The sequence below is a fragment of the Bubalus kerabau genome, chromosome 2 (genome assembly GCF_029407905.1).
Source record: "Bubalus kerabau isolate K-KA32 ecotype Philippines breed swamp buffalo chromosome 2, PCC_UOA_SB_1v2, whole genome shotgun sequence".
Lineage (NCBI taxonomy): Eukaryota > Metazoa > Chordata > Mammalia > Artiodactyla > Bovidae > Bubalus > Bubalus kerabau.
Window position 1 is genome coordinate 30876344 of NC_073625.1, and position 15766 is coordinate 30892109.

Below are 15766 nucleotides of genomic sequence, written 5' to 3' on the forward strand. Positions count from 1 at the left end.
GCCTTGAGCAACTCCTTCCATCCTTTTTGGCCTATTTCCTCACCTGCAGAATCTGCCCAAGCTTTTCTCTGGGGACACTCTTCACCACAGACCCACAGCCTGGAGGCACATCCAACAGAGCTCACGCCAGGAAATGAGAGCGACTAGGTCTCGCCGCTGCCTTCATGGCACCTCACACCCGGCTTTCTTGGGGTTGGCGGGACCCGATAGCCAAATGAGAACCATTTCCACAAGTCAGTTGGGCTAAGCAGAATGTTTCCCCATTGGTGCGGGCTGCTGAGTCCTTTCAGGGTGTTGGGTCAGGATGTCGAGTCAGCCCCACCGGGGTCTCAGTGCTGGTTCCGCTTCTCATGAGCTGAGTGATATGGACAACCATCTTGAACTCACTGTTTTTGGTATTCGTGCCTGATAGGGTTGCTGTAAGGATGAATTCTGATAATGCATAAAAAGCCCTCATTTATTGAGCACTTGGGGCTTCCCCACTCTGTGCCTCAGCTGTAAAAAATCCACCTGCAATGCAGAAGATGCAGGTTCGATCTCTGGGTTTGGAAGATCCCCTGGAGGAGGACACGGCAACCCACTCCATTATTCTTGCCTGGAGAATCCAATGGGTAGAGGAGCCTGGTGGGCTATACAGTCCATGGGGTCACAAAGAATCGGACACAACTGAAGTGACCTAGCACGCGCACACACACACTGAGCACTTACTATTGTTATACCTTCGACCGACAGTTACAGAGCTCCTACTGTATGCCAGATCCTAGGCTCAGTTGAGATACATGGAGAATGAATGCAACCCAGGGCGAAAGAACCCCGGAGTTTAGAGGGGAGAAGAATACATAAATGGGTGATTAGAGCACAGTGTGAAGAATCACAATCTGGAGATGAACCAGGAATGCTGCAGGAGTGCCCGTAAGGACTACCCAGCTGAGCCTGGGCATCCAGACACGCCCTGAGACCTGAAGGACGGGCGAGGGTGTTCGTTTGTGCAACCACACTCTTGAACTACTCTGGGGTTCTTTATCCTCTGCTGTAGATCGCAAGGCCCAAGGCACTGCAGGTGTTCAGGACACACATCCTCTCATTCTAAGGGTCAGGGAGACCACACCCAGAGAGACCTTGCCGCCTCCCTTGTGTGTTTAGATAGAGTTTTTCGAGATAAATGAGGCAGTCTGCCAAGAGTATTTGTTATTAATCTTTGTAAAGTCCAAGCAAAGGAGTTAGCCTTCATTCCTTTTCCATTGCTTCTCTTTTGTCGGTTGCTTCTACTGCTGCACTCGTTATCACCAGCATCCTCACCACTGTAGCTCTGTTCCCCCGCTTTGGGAGGGGTTGGGGGCGGGGCAGTCACGGTAGGAAGCCCCCTGCTGTGCAGGGCAGGGCGGGCACTTGGCCCCATGTTTTCTCTCCTCCCTGACTCCCTCAGCCTCCTTAGTCCAGTTCATCTCTCTAGTTCCCGCTTGGTCTCAGCCCCACGTGGAGGCTTACATAGCTGGGTTTTTACCACCAGTACTCTGGCCCAGAGCGGGCGTTTAGCCAGAACCGAGTCTTCCTGGGAGGCAGGAAGTGTGGTCAGTTCTAGAATTCACTCTGTGTCCACCCTGGAGCTGAGCCTTCCTGGGTGCCCAGGGAACAAGCATGCTTGGAGTGTCTGCTGATGTCAAGCCTTGAATGCAAACCTGTCTGCCTCCTGCAAGGTGGCCTGGTAAAGCTTGCTCTTACCCTTGCCAGTCAGTTGCACCTCCAGCTCAGTGTTTTCTTTAGAGGCTTCCTCGAAGGCCAGCAGTAATGGGACAGCCGTTACTTGAATGATCGCTCCTCTTTTCTCTAATCTTCCGCCACCGGGCAGGGAGGGGGGCTTTCAGAACCATCCCCTGCCTGTGGCCGCCTCTTCCGACTCCTGGGTCCTGATGAGCTGAGAGCGGAGGTGACGCAGAAGCACATTCTGTGGCTTTCGTCGCCATGGTGCTTGGGACTGGCAGGTCTAGATGCACTCTTCCTGTCTCTCCCTCGGAGAACCCACTTGCTTGTTTTAGGGTGTCAGCTGTGCCCGGCCTACAGGCCCGCCCCCATTGGGGCTGCAGGTTGGGAGGGGAGAAGGCTGGGGGGCTTCTCTCAGCCGCACCTCTCTCCCTGCCCCCCAGGAGCGGCCAGGCGGACCTGGTGGCCATCTACTACGAGCGTGTCGACGTGGAAGGCCACCATTACGGGCCCTCGTCGCCACAGAGGAAAGACGCCGTGAAGGCCGTGGACACTGTGATGGCGTACATGACCAAGTGGATCCAGGTGACCGGAAATCCAGCCCACTGGGCTAACCTCCCCTCTGTCCCTCTCCTCTGTCTCCTGGACTGTCCCAGCCCTCGACATCGCCCTTCTTACTCTGAGAGCTGACTGGGCCAGCTCAAGGGTCTGGGGGTTGGGGGGTAGGTTCACTTTTTCTTCATACAGTGAAAGTCGCTCAGTCATGTCCAACTGTTTGCGACCCCATGGACTATACTGTCCCTGGAACTCTCCAGGCCAGAAAAGGAGTGGGTAGCCTTTCCCTTCTCCAGGGGATTTTCCCAACCCAGGGATCGAACCAGATCTCCTGCATTGCAGGTGGATTCTTCACCAGCTGAGCCCCTAGGGAAGCTTTTCTTCATATAGCGTGTCCCCAGCCACCACAAGATCCCCTGTGAGCAGCCAGGCCAGAGGTGCTGAAGTGACCTGATCTGCATGGCCGCCTGGCTCAGCGGGTGAAATGGGCCGATGCTTTACCCCAAGCCTATCAGTCTGGTCACCAGGTCGCCATGGGCATCAAAACCAGGCCTGGGTTCTCTCCCTGATCCTGCCACACTCTTACTGAATGACTTTAAGCAAAGTATTATTTCTTAATTTTATTTTTTTATGGCAGTATAGTTGATTTGAAATGTGCTAATTTCAGGTGTACAGCAAAGCAATTCAGTTACACACACACACACACACACACATATGTATATGGTTCTTTTTCATTATAGGCTATTACAATGTATTGAATATAGTTCCTTGTATTTTTACAGTATTCCCAGGTGATCCAATGGTAAAGAATACACCTGCCAAACAGGAGCCTCAGGAGATGCAGGTTCAATCCCTGATTCAGGAAGATCCCCTGGAGGAGGGCATGGCAACCCACTCCAGTATTCTTGCCTGGAGAATCCCATGGACAGAGGAGCCTGGTGGGCCACAGTCCATGGGTTTGCAAAGAGTTGGACACGACTTAGTAACTAAACCACCACCACCACCTTATGTTCATTTTATATACAGTAGTGTATATGTTAATCCCAACCTCCTAATTTATCCTTCTCCTTCCACTTTCCCCTTTGGTAGCCATAAGTTTGATTTCTATGCCCATGAGTCTAATTCTGTTTTGTAAATAATTTCATTTGAAGCATTTTTTTTTAGATTCCACATAAAAATGATATCATATGATATTTGACTTTCTCTGTCTGACTTAAAGTATTAATTTAAAAAATTTTCCTGGGCTTAATGTTTCAAACGTGTGTAAAATGGGCAAGTGATAGTCATCATATTTCCCACATGAGTATGTTGCAAGCCCCAAAGAGGATGAAAACAGACTGGCTACCTTAAAAACCTGGAGCCTGTATGTATCATGTTCAGCATGGGCTCCCAGGCTCCCCTCCCCAAAGTGCTTCTGCTATGATTTTGAGCCGTGTTGCATCAAGGCAGACAAGTAGGTGATTAAATTCAGAACTGAGGACAAACTCTTTCTCCTATAGCCTGTAAGTAAGGACTTTGGGAAGGTCAGGTACACACTGTTATATTTAAAGTGGATAACCAACAAAAACCTATTGTACAGCACAGGGAACTCTGCTCAGTGTTATGTGGCAGCCTGGATGGGAGGGGAGTTTGGGGGGAGAGTGGATACATGTATGTACAGCTGAGTCCCTTCACAGTTCACTTGAAACTATCATAGCATTGTTAATTGGCTATACCCCAATACAAAATGAATGTTTTTGTTGTGAAAAAAAAATTAAAAAAAAAAAAGAAAACACCTCTTTGCAAGACAGCTGGTGTTGAGACAGCCCTTCTGTGGACGCTGTCCTGACTGCCTCTCCTGCCCCCCACCCACCCCCAAGGAACGGGAGCTGCAGGACGACCTTAACGTCATCATCTTCTCAGATCACGGGATGACTGACATTTCCTGGATAGACAAAGTGATCGAACTGGATAACTACATCAACCTCCGTGACCTGCAGCAGCTGAAGGGGCGAGGGCCAGTCGTGAGCCTGTGGCCAGCCCCAGGGAAGCATTCTGAGGTAAGAAGGGTGGGTGGTGGGCCCAGTCGGGGCGGGGAATGGGGGTGCCTGTGGTGGGTCTTTATCTGTAGTTTCAAGGCGGAAATGCCGGGCATCCTCGGGATGCCAGGACTTTGGAGACGGATGACCCACCCGGCCCTTCCCTTGCCGGGTGACCTCTGTCCAGCGGTTCACCTTCCCGTGTCTTCCCTTGTCTGAGATGAGCTTGGAACGCTGGTTGCTCTGAAGCGAGATGAAGGATGTGCAGTGCTCAGCTTGCCAAGGGCCCAGCCCCTAACAGGGCTGCTTTCTTCTTGGGCAACATGCAGCACGTGTCAGGCACAGCTGGGCACAGTGGATGCCCGCACTGGGTGCTCTTCTCTGGAAGAAAGTGGCCAGTCCAGTCTGTTCCCACCAAGGCATGGGGAGAAGGTGACCAGTGAACCCAGGCTGAGGCCGTGTGTGCCTTAGGTTGGCCAGGGATGGGACTCCAACCCTCAGCAGCTGAGTGGCTCCCTGAACAGCCTTCCTGCTGCATCTCTGTCCTGCCTGGAAGCTGGCGGCATCATCGCCGCCCTCCTGGGTGGCTCTGAAGCACGGAGAAGTTTGCTGGGCCCATGGCAGGGACTGCAGATGGTCACCAAGGACAGTGATCACCCCTGGAGAGTGCCATTCCCAAGAGGGTGTGGCAGTCCTTGCCCCCGGGAACTGGGCACCTGGGATGGCAAGACCCCACTCACCTGTCCCTCCGAACAATACTTCCATCTGAGTGGCTGGCACACCACACTGAGGAGCTAAAGGAGCAAGTGGCACCACTGGCTGACTGCTTGGCCCCGTGTGGCATGGTCGTCTCCCAGTGCAGGCCCTGGAGCTTCTGCCCACTCCCGGAGAGAACTGCCATCTTCCTCCGGGGGTCCCACCCCACCTACAGTGGGGGCACCACCCACAGGGAGCCAGGAATGGGCCTCAGCTGGGCCTGGTGCCTCTACCTGTCCTCACGGCAGTGGCGTGGTTGGTGTTGATGGACTGCTGGTGCAGGCTGGGGTAGGGGGTAGTGTCCTCCGTTTTGGCCCAGAGAGAGACCCCCCTGCCAACCCTGCCTGCTCCCTCCCACTTAAGAGTCTGAGATCTGTCCGTATGGGGTTGAGGAGCACGGTGCCCACAAAGCTGTTCCCCCCAGCCTCATCCCCTCCCCACACAGATGCCCACCCTTTTCTCAAGCTCCATGGTCAGCAAGTGCAGGTATTCAACATGTGTGCTCAGCATTCCCGTGAGCTCCGTAAGTGTGAAACTGGGAAGAATACTTTCCACACTGGCAGCTCCCGCAGTCGACGGGACTTCTTGCAAAGAAGTTCTGTTTCGCGGGCATGGAGCACCATCCGTGTCTCCAACTTGGCACCTGGGCCCCAGGATGCGAGAGCATCAGTGGCTCGCAAGCTGGGAAGAGCTTCTTGCTTCCAATGTGGTGTGTACGTCAGGCAGGTGCAAGCTGCCTAAAGCGGTTGGTGGATTATTCAGGAGCAGGGGCTGTGTTTGGGTGACAGCTCATCCCATGATGGACACAAGAGTTTGTGAGACCCCCTGTGTGCCATGGGAGTTTCCACTTATCTCAAATCTTTCTGGGGGTGCACCCTCCTTTCCTTAAGAATTACGGGTTTTCTTATATAGGAAATCATAACTGCCAGGGCCATTAGAAACTCTCTACCAAGCAGCCTAAAAACTCATTATTTTCCCGAGTTGAGTGGATAAACTCAATTTTCTATTCAGGTCTACCCAGGAATGAATGCCTGATTTGGCTAAGCACCAAAGAATCAACATCAGCCAGTTGGTTTTAATTTTAGCCATATAGATTTAAGCTGCTGCTAAATACTGAAAATACGTATAGGGTTTACGTCTTCGTCAGATCATCAGTGTAATTAATGGCAAACAGTTACTAGTACTTTTTTGGGCGGGGGGGCACATGGCATGTGGGATCCTAGTTCCCCGACCAGGGCTCGAACTCAAGCCCCCCCTACTTTATAAGCATGGAGCCCTAACCACTGGACTGCCAGGGACATCCCTACTGGTTCTTTTAGAATCAGGTGTAGGTAGGACATGCTCTAGGTCGAGTCAAAGAATAAATGCATTTCTTTGATATTGGGGGTATTTAATGCCAGGCAGACCAATTTCTCATTCATATTTTAATTTTGCTATAGTATTTTTGACATCAGCTCAGTTCAGTTCAGTCACTCAGTCGTGTCTGACTCTTTGCGACCCCATGAATCGCAGCATGCCAGGCCTCCCTGTCCATCACTATCTCCTGGAATTCACTCGGACTCACGTCCATCAAGTCGGTGATGCCATCCAGCCATCTCATCCTTTGTCGTCCCCTTTTCCTCCTGCCTCCAATCCCTCCCAGCATCAGAGTCTTTTCCAATGAGTCAACTCTTTGCATGAGGTGGCCAAAGTACTGGAGTTTCAGCTTTAGCATCATTCCTTCCAAGGAACACCCAGGGCTGATCTCCTTTAGAATGGACTGGTTGGATCTCCTTGCAGTCCAAGGGACTCTCAAGAGTCTTCTCCAACACCACAGTTCAAAAGCATCAATTCTTCGGCACTCAGCTTTCTTCACAGTCCAACTCTCACATCCATACATGACCACTGGAAAAACCATACCCTTGACTAGATGGACCTTTGTTGGCAAAGTAATGTCTCTGCTTTTGAATATGCTATCTAGGTTGGTCATAACTTTCCTTCCAAGGAATAAGCGTCTTTTAATTTCATGGCTGCAGTCACCATTTTTGACATAAGTAAGTTTTTATAAGAGGATCCTCTCTGCCAGGTCCAGTATATGGTCCCATATATGTAAGAAAGAGAATGCAAACCTGGTCCTTCTTGGCTCTCTTTACAGATATATAACAAAGTGAGGCGATTGGAGCACATGACTGTCTACGCGAAGGAAGACATTCCCAGCAGGTTCTATTACAAGAAAGGGAAGTTTGTCTCCCCTCTGACCCTAGTGGCCGATGAAGGATGGTTCATAACTGAGGTAAACATAAAACACATGACAAGACATCCATGATACAAATTCTATCAAACAGCCAAAGGTAAATAATTACTCACCTTTTCCACTTGAAAATGTTCATTTTTTTACCCAACTCTCTCATCGGCTGCGTTATTTCCTTCTTGAGAGAATTGAAAGGCTTGGTCAGATGACTGCAGATGCAAACGGGAGGCTCCGACCCAGAGCCAAGGTTTAGACTTCGTGGCTCCAGACTTGTTGTATTTTAACAAACGGGCCTTAACTCAATTACCCAGGCTTACAATGTAACCTATTCAGATGAAAGTGGAACAATTACTGTGAACCAAAGCAACTGCTTTAGGGCAGCGAATAGCCAGGAGAGGCTCCGCTTTACTTTCACCTTGAAGAGCAGTGACTGGCAAACAAAAGCCCGCATGCAGGTCCAGGTCTCGGGTTTGCCAACTTGATTTTACAGAGCTTCTCTTGCCTTCTGAGTCCAAACCCTAATTGCCTGATGCCCTAAAGACCTCAGCAGCCTTCTCCTTGTCTGCCTGGACACCATGCTCATTAGGCTCTTGCATCAGCTTTGATACCTGGCCAGATGGGACAGCTCACCCCCGATCCCCTTCCAGGGGAATCTGCGGTCCCATGTACAGTCAGTTCCCAGACAGGGCCTGAGTCCTTGTTGGTATGAATTTGAAACTGGGCTGCAAACTGATCAGACTAGAGGGTAAAAGAGAGTGGCAGATGTTGGCACATGAGCGTCATTGTACAGTTGAATTTGAGGTCGCGCATCTGTAGATTCAACCGCAAATCAGAAATATTAAGGGGGAAAAAGATTCCTGAAAGGTCCAAAAAGCAAAGCTTGAATTTGCTGAGTGTCAGCAACTATTTATATCACGTTTCCATTATATTTATAGCTATTTATATCACACTGCATTGCCTGCAGTATCATAAGTAATCTAGATATGATTTAAGATACACAGAATGTATGTCCTTATATGCAAATGCTGTGCCATTTTGTATAAGAGACTTGAGCGTCCATGGATTTTGGTACCCAAGGGGGTCATGGAAACAGTTCCCTGTGGACACTAGGGGATGATTATATCAGACCTAAGACTGGTATTTAATCTGCCAGAGTGAGGGCAGGTGGCCGTCAGCAGAAATACTGATCGGGCAAATGAATGGACATCTAGGAACTCAGGTGTGGAAAACAGGGATTCCCTGATGTGAACTGCAGTTCACAAAGATGGTTCTGAGCTTCCCAGCAGCCAACTCAAAGAGGAAAATGCAATGAATATACAGTATATATTACTGTAACTCAAGGTGTATATAACATAAAAACACAAATGTTTCTTTAGAAAATCACGGCAGTCCCTGGTCCCCTTAAGAGAAATTTAGATATCTTTTAGTCAGTCTTTTGTTGTACCTTAGTCTCCTAGACTGAATACCTTAATCATTTTACTATCTTTGAATTTTCAGATTTTTATTTTCAAGATTCACATATGAAAATTATAATCTCTGATCCTTAGGTTTAATAATCTAAGGATTTTAATTTCTAGTTAAAATTTATAATTTTATAATTCATAAATTATAATTTTAAAAGTTATAATTTCTAATTTCTGATACTTAGATTTAGTATTGGGGTTTTGCTTTATCTTCTGAAAAATCCTAAAAGCAAGTACCCATTCTCTCCCTGCTTAGATTTTTTTTTCTTTTACATCTCCCTGCTGTTTACTAAACTTACTTGACTACAGAGAATTGAAAACGTCGCTCTATGCCCCTGTTGCTGCTCTGGGCCAGGACTATTTAATCTACCCCATTCTTATTTGCAAAATCTCTCCCCACGTGGTGACGGAATGCTGTGTTTGCTCTGTAACTTTCCTACCAGTGCCCAGCGAGGGATCTCGGTTTGCATCTGCAGCGGGACAGTTTCTCAGCTTTAAAAGCATCTGCTCTGAGTCTAGGTTTGGCTAGCAGAGGAGCCTTTTTTTTTCTTTCTGGCTTAAATATGAAAACAGCTGAGTCAGGACAAATTGCTGCTGGTTGGGGCCAATAAAACAGAATCCCATCTTTCCTTCCTTTTTTCCCTACAACCGCCATCCCATAAACATGCAAGATTTGGTTTCCTTGGCAAAAACGCCCTTCCCATATAAACACCAACTTTTTGCCACCGACTTAAGTTCTGTCGGCTCTTAGGCAGCTGCTCCAACAGGAAGATCCCATTGAGTTCTTTCTATTTTTTATTTTTTTAAATGGTTGCTTGGAGAGCTGTCACTGAAAAAGATAAAGGCAGGGAAACGGATTGACTTTGTCACCTGGAATGGCACCATTATCCTGATGTAATAAAAGCAAGGCCCCCTGCCCAGAGGCTCCCACAGTTTGTTTTTCATTGTGAGAGTTAATATACAGACTGGATTTCCAACTAGTGCCAGTACCGTCTCTGGCCTCCTCTCCTACAGGGGCAGGAAGCTGAATGTGTTCATTTTCCCAGAAGACTAACCATGAAGCAGCAGAAAAGAAAAAAAAAAAAAACCCAGGCCACCTGCCTAGGTTAAGCCCCAGCCAGTCACACCTGCCAAGCTCCTTTCTTCAAGCATGGAAACAGGGCTTCCTAAATGGTACCTCCGCCCCTCTGTCTCCCTAAGACCTGGTCACCATGCTCTGTAAACCCTCTCTTTGCATGTCCTTGTCAGGGGACAAGGGTCACACCGTCACTGGAGCTTTTGAGCCATGCACATGGCCGCACTCACCCAGCCCCAGCCCATGGGGTTTCCCCACACATCTTTTCATCCACCCATGCTCTCCATCCATCCCTGCACCAGGGGGCACTTAGCAAGGGGCTGGGCAGGTTGTGTGCAGGCATGGTCGCTCAGTCATGTCCGACTCTTTTTGACCCTTTGGACTGTAGCCCACCAGGCTCCTCTGTCTATGGGGTTCTCCAGACAAGAATACCGGAGTGAGTTGCCGGTTCCCTCCTCCGGGGGATCTTCCTGACCCTGGGATTGAACCCACGTCTCCTGCGTCTCCTGCATTGCAGGCAGACTCTTCACCCACTGAGTCACTGGAGTTGTCATAGTGTCTAGGGTGGTCCAAAAACCCTCAGGAGGCAGGCCAGTGATGCTTCCTGGGGTGGACGCTCCTTGAGGGCAGGTCTGTGGCATCTTAGCCCGGGTTTTCCTCTGTGGAACCTGGTACATGGCAGAGACTCAGTACCTGTTTGTGGAATATGAAATTAAGAAATGAATTCATAAATAGAGACAGTTGGTTCTTGATTACTTGTTGTTATTGTTCAGTCGCTCAGTCCTGTCTGTTTGCAACCCCATGGACTGCAGCACGCCAGGCTTCCCTGTCCTTCATTACCTCCCAGAGTTTGCTCAAACTCACGTCCATTGAGTCAACGATGCCATCCAACCATCTCACCCTCTGTCATCCCCTTATCCTCCTGCTCTCAATCTTTCCCAGCATCAAGGTCTTTTTGACAAATTCTTTACTTTATAGGGTAATAAATCAGTGACTAAGTACCCAGAGAGGAAAGCTAAGTCAGGCCTTTCACCTGGGCTAATTGTTAGTAGCCCTAGAAGAGATTTCAACTGAGAAAAGGTGTTGAAACCACCAGTGGCCATTGTCTTGGCCCAGTTAGCTCCCAGCTGGAGTCCAGGGGCGGGCGGACACTTCAGCTGTCCTCAGTCCCCACTCAGCTTCTGGGGCTGATTCCCACGGCCTCTCCTGGACAGTGTCCCCCTCCTGACACCATGCTCAGAAAGGCGGCCAAATGCAGCCAGAAGCTGGTGAAAGATCGTGAGACGTGGAGCTGCATTGTGGATCCTCTGGACTCTCATCTGCGTGGAGAGAAATGCAGCAAATGCAGGCTTCAGCTTCCAAAAAAAGGCCCATATTGGTCTCCCGAGGAAAGATTTATTTCAAAAACCGGCAAAGGATATGAAATGCCAGGCTCAATTCTCAGGCCTGGGATCGAGTGGCAGTTAGGCCCTGGGCCCAAAATACTTGGGGAAATCAAGACAAGCTGGAGAGCGTGGCTCCTGAGTTTTAGTGGCAGCTGGAGCGGTTTCCTGCGGGCCTGAGGTGCCGGAGGTCCAGGATGCCTGTGTCGGGGACTGGAAGCCGCTTGCCTTCTGGCAGCGACCAGGGTCATCGCCGTAAGCCGTCAGAGAGCATGCGATGCCCTCCTCACCCTCGGTGAGCTTCAGCAAGCACGATCTTGAGGGAAAGAAGAAGTAGAAGGAAGCTCACCCGCTGGGCACCCTGCTCCAGCTCTTCTCTTGAGGAATTCTGCCGCCTCTGGGCCCTGCTGCTCCTGCTTTCTGGCATTTCCCAATTTCCAGAACGAGACTGTGCGTGGCAGTGGGCTTGCCAGGGTGAGACCAGGGCCTGGGGCCTAAGACATTAAATTCAGTTTTAGAAAGAGGAGGCCTTCTAAGACAGAGAAACAGTTGGGGGCACTTGTTTTCGCAGCAGTGTGATAAACACACATCTGAGGGCCTGTGACCACCACTCCGGAGGGCTCTGAGGAGTCACCCCACAGGAAGCCTCTAGGGAGGAGGGTTTAAAATGGTGATGCCACAAAGCCTGAGACACGGCGTTTTGTCCCCAAGCTCGACCTTAACCCTGGCAGCAAAACCCCGGAGCCAGCCAAACCGTGCTCCCTTCAACAAGAGTCCCGACTGAGGTCTCTCCCGAGACATCACCAGGTGCCTTTTCCAGCCTGAGATGCTGTGAGCTTATTGCACTGTGGAGGGCAGGGGAAGCTCCTGTTACAACCCTGTCCTAGGGGAATAAGGTGGATTTCATTTGTATTAGGCCCGTCACACACCTTAGGGGTTCACATGTTACTTACTGATTTTAATTGGACCTGATTTCACCTTTGTTCCCCAGCACCCTAGACACAGGGTGAGAGGCCTCATCCAGAGAGAAGGAGGGGACACTCGGGTCCCTGACCCCACTTCTCAGCAGGAATTACACTTTCAGGGGCTGACATGAGGGATGGCGGTCCAGATGTGTAACCATCAGTGAACCTGGTGTTGGCCAACGATACTGGGAAAGCCACTCGGCCGCCATGATTCCTCTTTGGAAAGACCCCATGTGAGTGACTCCGAGCCTGACTCTGCACCCACAGCGGCTGAAGCACAGACTCAGCATGGCAACCAGCGTAAGACGAAGCATTCTCAGGAAAGGACAGATAATCGTTGAACAAAGCCCAGGACAAATGCCAGGTGAAAGACTCCCGGTGGTTTCCAGGCCGGACGATGCATCCCAGCCACCCAGGGGATGACTATTAAATAGCCAGAGTTGCCGCCTTACCCACCTGCGAACCCAAACACCCAAAGTGAGACTCGGGATAAACTCAGGGTGCTGTGTGCACAGCCAGGCTTGGGATCCAGCGGTGTAGACAGTATGTTTCCAGGGAAAGACGGGAGAGGAGGTCATCCAGGGCCACGCAGACACGGCCCCAACCAGCACCTGTGGTCAGGGAACGGAACCCACGGAGGACGGATTTCCACCTCCTCAGCTGTCAGGGGAGAAGTCACTTTGGGGTGTGAAGCAAGAGCTGACGTCCAGATGTTTTCCCAGATCTGGTTACCCTCCTGCCTCCTCAAGAATCATTTTCTCTGTGGCTTAGCTATTATTTTCTGATCTGCACCCAGGGGAAATGGAAAGGTGCCGGTGAGAACAGCACGTGCTAATATAGTCTCCAAATGCAACAGTGCGAAGTGAGTAAATGCTGGACGGTTCACCAAAGCAAGTGCCTCAGCCACAGACAGACAGCAGTGACTGCAGACTGTCCAGGCCGCCCCCTGCTTCTCCCCGGCCTTCCATCACTCCTGTCGCCCTGACCCTCCTTCCCAGCACCGCCCCCATTTCTGACTGTGCCCCCACCCCACCCCCGACAGCTCAGCTTAGCTCCAGAAAGGATTCCAAAAATGCCGAGTCAAAGACATGGGTCCCGGCAAGGGCTGAATTAACTGGTCTGCTGATCTGGGGGGTAAACAGTGAAGGCTACTTTTTTGTTGTTGTTGTTAACGCCACGGATGAATGAGGCAAAGATCTAGTCTAGAAACCAAAACACTCATCTCACAAGTAATCGCCTGGCTTCCCCAGTTCAGGAAGCTTCTGGCAGGCCTTTGGTGGTGAGCTGGTAGTGGAGTGAGGCATCAAACATACAAGGGAGGCAGCAAATACTAGAACATACGTCTATAAACACAGTAACAGCTGTTCCTCGGTGTTCCTCCTGGGGAACGGTTTCCGGGTCCTTCCCATTAGAAACAATGAGCTAGTTTAGGGGCTCATAAATGAGGGGGGGTCCTGGCACTGCTATCCACCCCTGAACAGAGGAGGGGTACCAGAAGGTGCTGGACAAATGACATTCAGCGAAGATTTTATTTGACTTGCCAAGAAAGTGTTCATTACAGAGTCACCAACTTGTCCCGGCTTGCCCAGGTCAGTCATAAATTTTTTTTTTGCATCCCTGGAACTCCTCAGTCCCGGGCAAATCAGGACGGTTGGTCCGCCCCTCTGACTGGCACAACCTCCTAGAGAAACTGCCTCACTCCTTCCAGAGTCCTCACGCTGCTTCCCTATCATGCTCTTCCCACATGCAGTCACTATGCAAGGTTCCCGGGCCTCGCAGGGACTCCTCTGTGTCCACACTGCTCCAGCTCAGATGCGCACGCGCACGCGCGCGCACACACACACACACACACACACACACACACGCTTTCATCTGGAGGGCCCGGGCACCCCAGGATATCGCTAGGTGGCGCTGTGTGGGGGGGTCCCTGGACCTGGGAGGTTCAGGAGGATGGAGGCTCCTCAACCAGTAACCTGAGGACCCCCCAGCCTGGGGACGTGGGAAGTGTGGAGTGCCTCACCAGCAGGGCTGCATGTATGAGGTGTGCATTACATGGCTGCACAGGCCTGCACTGGTGTGATAATGTTGGGGCGGAGAGGGGGAGTGGGAGGAGACACAGGACCAAGTGAATCAGTAAAAGCCACCAGGAAGGACAAGGGAAAAATTCATCAACTCCCCTTCGTGAGTTTCATTAAGTCATGTAATTTGATTATGTCATGTAATCCACTTGGTCTGATTATGTCACATAATCCGTTCAATCACTTAGCTTCTCAAATAACTAGCCAGGTTATTATTACTTTTTAAAATCAGTAAACATAGTTGTTTCAAAAAAAAAAAAGCAAGAACAGTTGTTTCACCAGAGCAACTTGTCATGTTGATAAAAACACCAGTGGCTTTACCTGCGATCCTACAGATCTCCCGTCATCTTCAGGGCTGAGATGCCTCGTTGCTGTATGTTTGCATGTGGAAGTTAGACTGGAATTTTCAAATCAGGCAGGCTTCGCCTCCCTTCCACCTGTCCCTCCCTCATGGGACATTAATTAGTGACACCGCTAGTGACATGTCCTACCTAGTTCTTCAGCAATCACTGCCTTGTAGACAGGTGGGGAGGGGAGCAGCACGTAAAATTAGCAAACGAAGCTAAGCTGGCATGTGTTGTGAGCATGACCACAAAGAACAAAAGAGGGTATAAACCAGAAATGCAGTAAGTTAATAAATATATTCCCATGGAAAAATACAAGCTACGGCTGGAGCAGGAGGGATGGAAATTGAGGAAACAGAGAGTCAATGAAACAGTGCGATTTGGAAAGTAGTAATGCCAGGGAGTGATTTATGGGGTGAGACGGGATGGGCGTGCAGTGTGATATGACAGCTAAATAAACAAAGGAGGGTTCAACCCTGCTGCACAAGCCCCGAGCACCTCACCCTGCAGCCGGTGGCATCTGGAGACCGCCCCCGGCTATTTATTGAGCACCTACTGTGTGTCAGGCTTAGCACACAGTCAGGTTATCCCTCAGAGTCTCTGAGGCGGGTGTTGTCACATCCAGCAAGGAAGCTGAAGCTCGGACAAGTTATGCAGCTTGCCCAGGATCACAGAGTTGGAAAGCAACAAACTGGAATTTAACCCACATCCTATTCAAAATCTTGTCTTCATACTGGCTGCCACTCAGTGAATGAAGCAGCAAGGGACAGGCTGTAGGAGCCTTGCAGTGACCTCTGGCTGTAGGGCCCTGGAAGGTGCACAGACCAGGAGACTGACGCCCTGGCTTCCAGGCCCAGCCCTGCCTCCCAAGAGCTGTGTGACTTTAAGAGTGTCACTTAACCACTCTGTGCCAAAATCGGGGAAAAAAAATACCGTCCGCAGCAGGAGGTGTTGACACCTAAGTGGATGTCGGGGGAGGCTCTCGGTGAACCGCACAGCACACAAAATGGCATACATGTGCTGTTACAAGTCTTGCAAAGGTGTTAGTCCCTCAGTCGTGTCCGACTCTGCGACTCCACGGACTGTAGCCTGCCAGGCTCCTCTGTCCATGGGACTCTCCAGGCAAGAATACTGGAGTGGGTCGCCATTCCTTCCCGACCCAGGATTGAACCCAGGTCTCCTGCATTGTAGGCAGATTC

At 50.4% G+C, this 15766-nt stretch overlaps 1 protein-coding gene across 1 annotated transcript in view; it reads left to right on the top strand.

The window, feature by feature from the left end:
- The window catches only part of ENPP6 (ectonucleotide pyrophosphatase/phosphodiesterase 6), an 81025-nt gene that overhangs the window by 54474 nt on the left and 10785 nt on the right, over nt 1-15766 (top strand). Inside the window, exons 4-6 of the mRNA XM_055567434.1 lie at nt 2145-2286; nt 4116-4295; nt 7165-7302. Coding sequence (XP_055423409.1) covers nt 2145-2286; nt 4116-4295; nt 7165-7302 — 460 coding nt within the window. The remainder of the gene's footprint in view (nt 1-2144; nt 2287-4115; nt 4296-7164; nt 7303-15766) is intronic.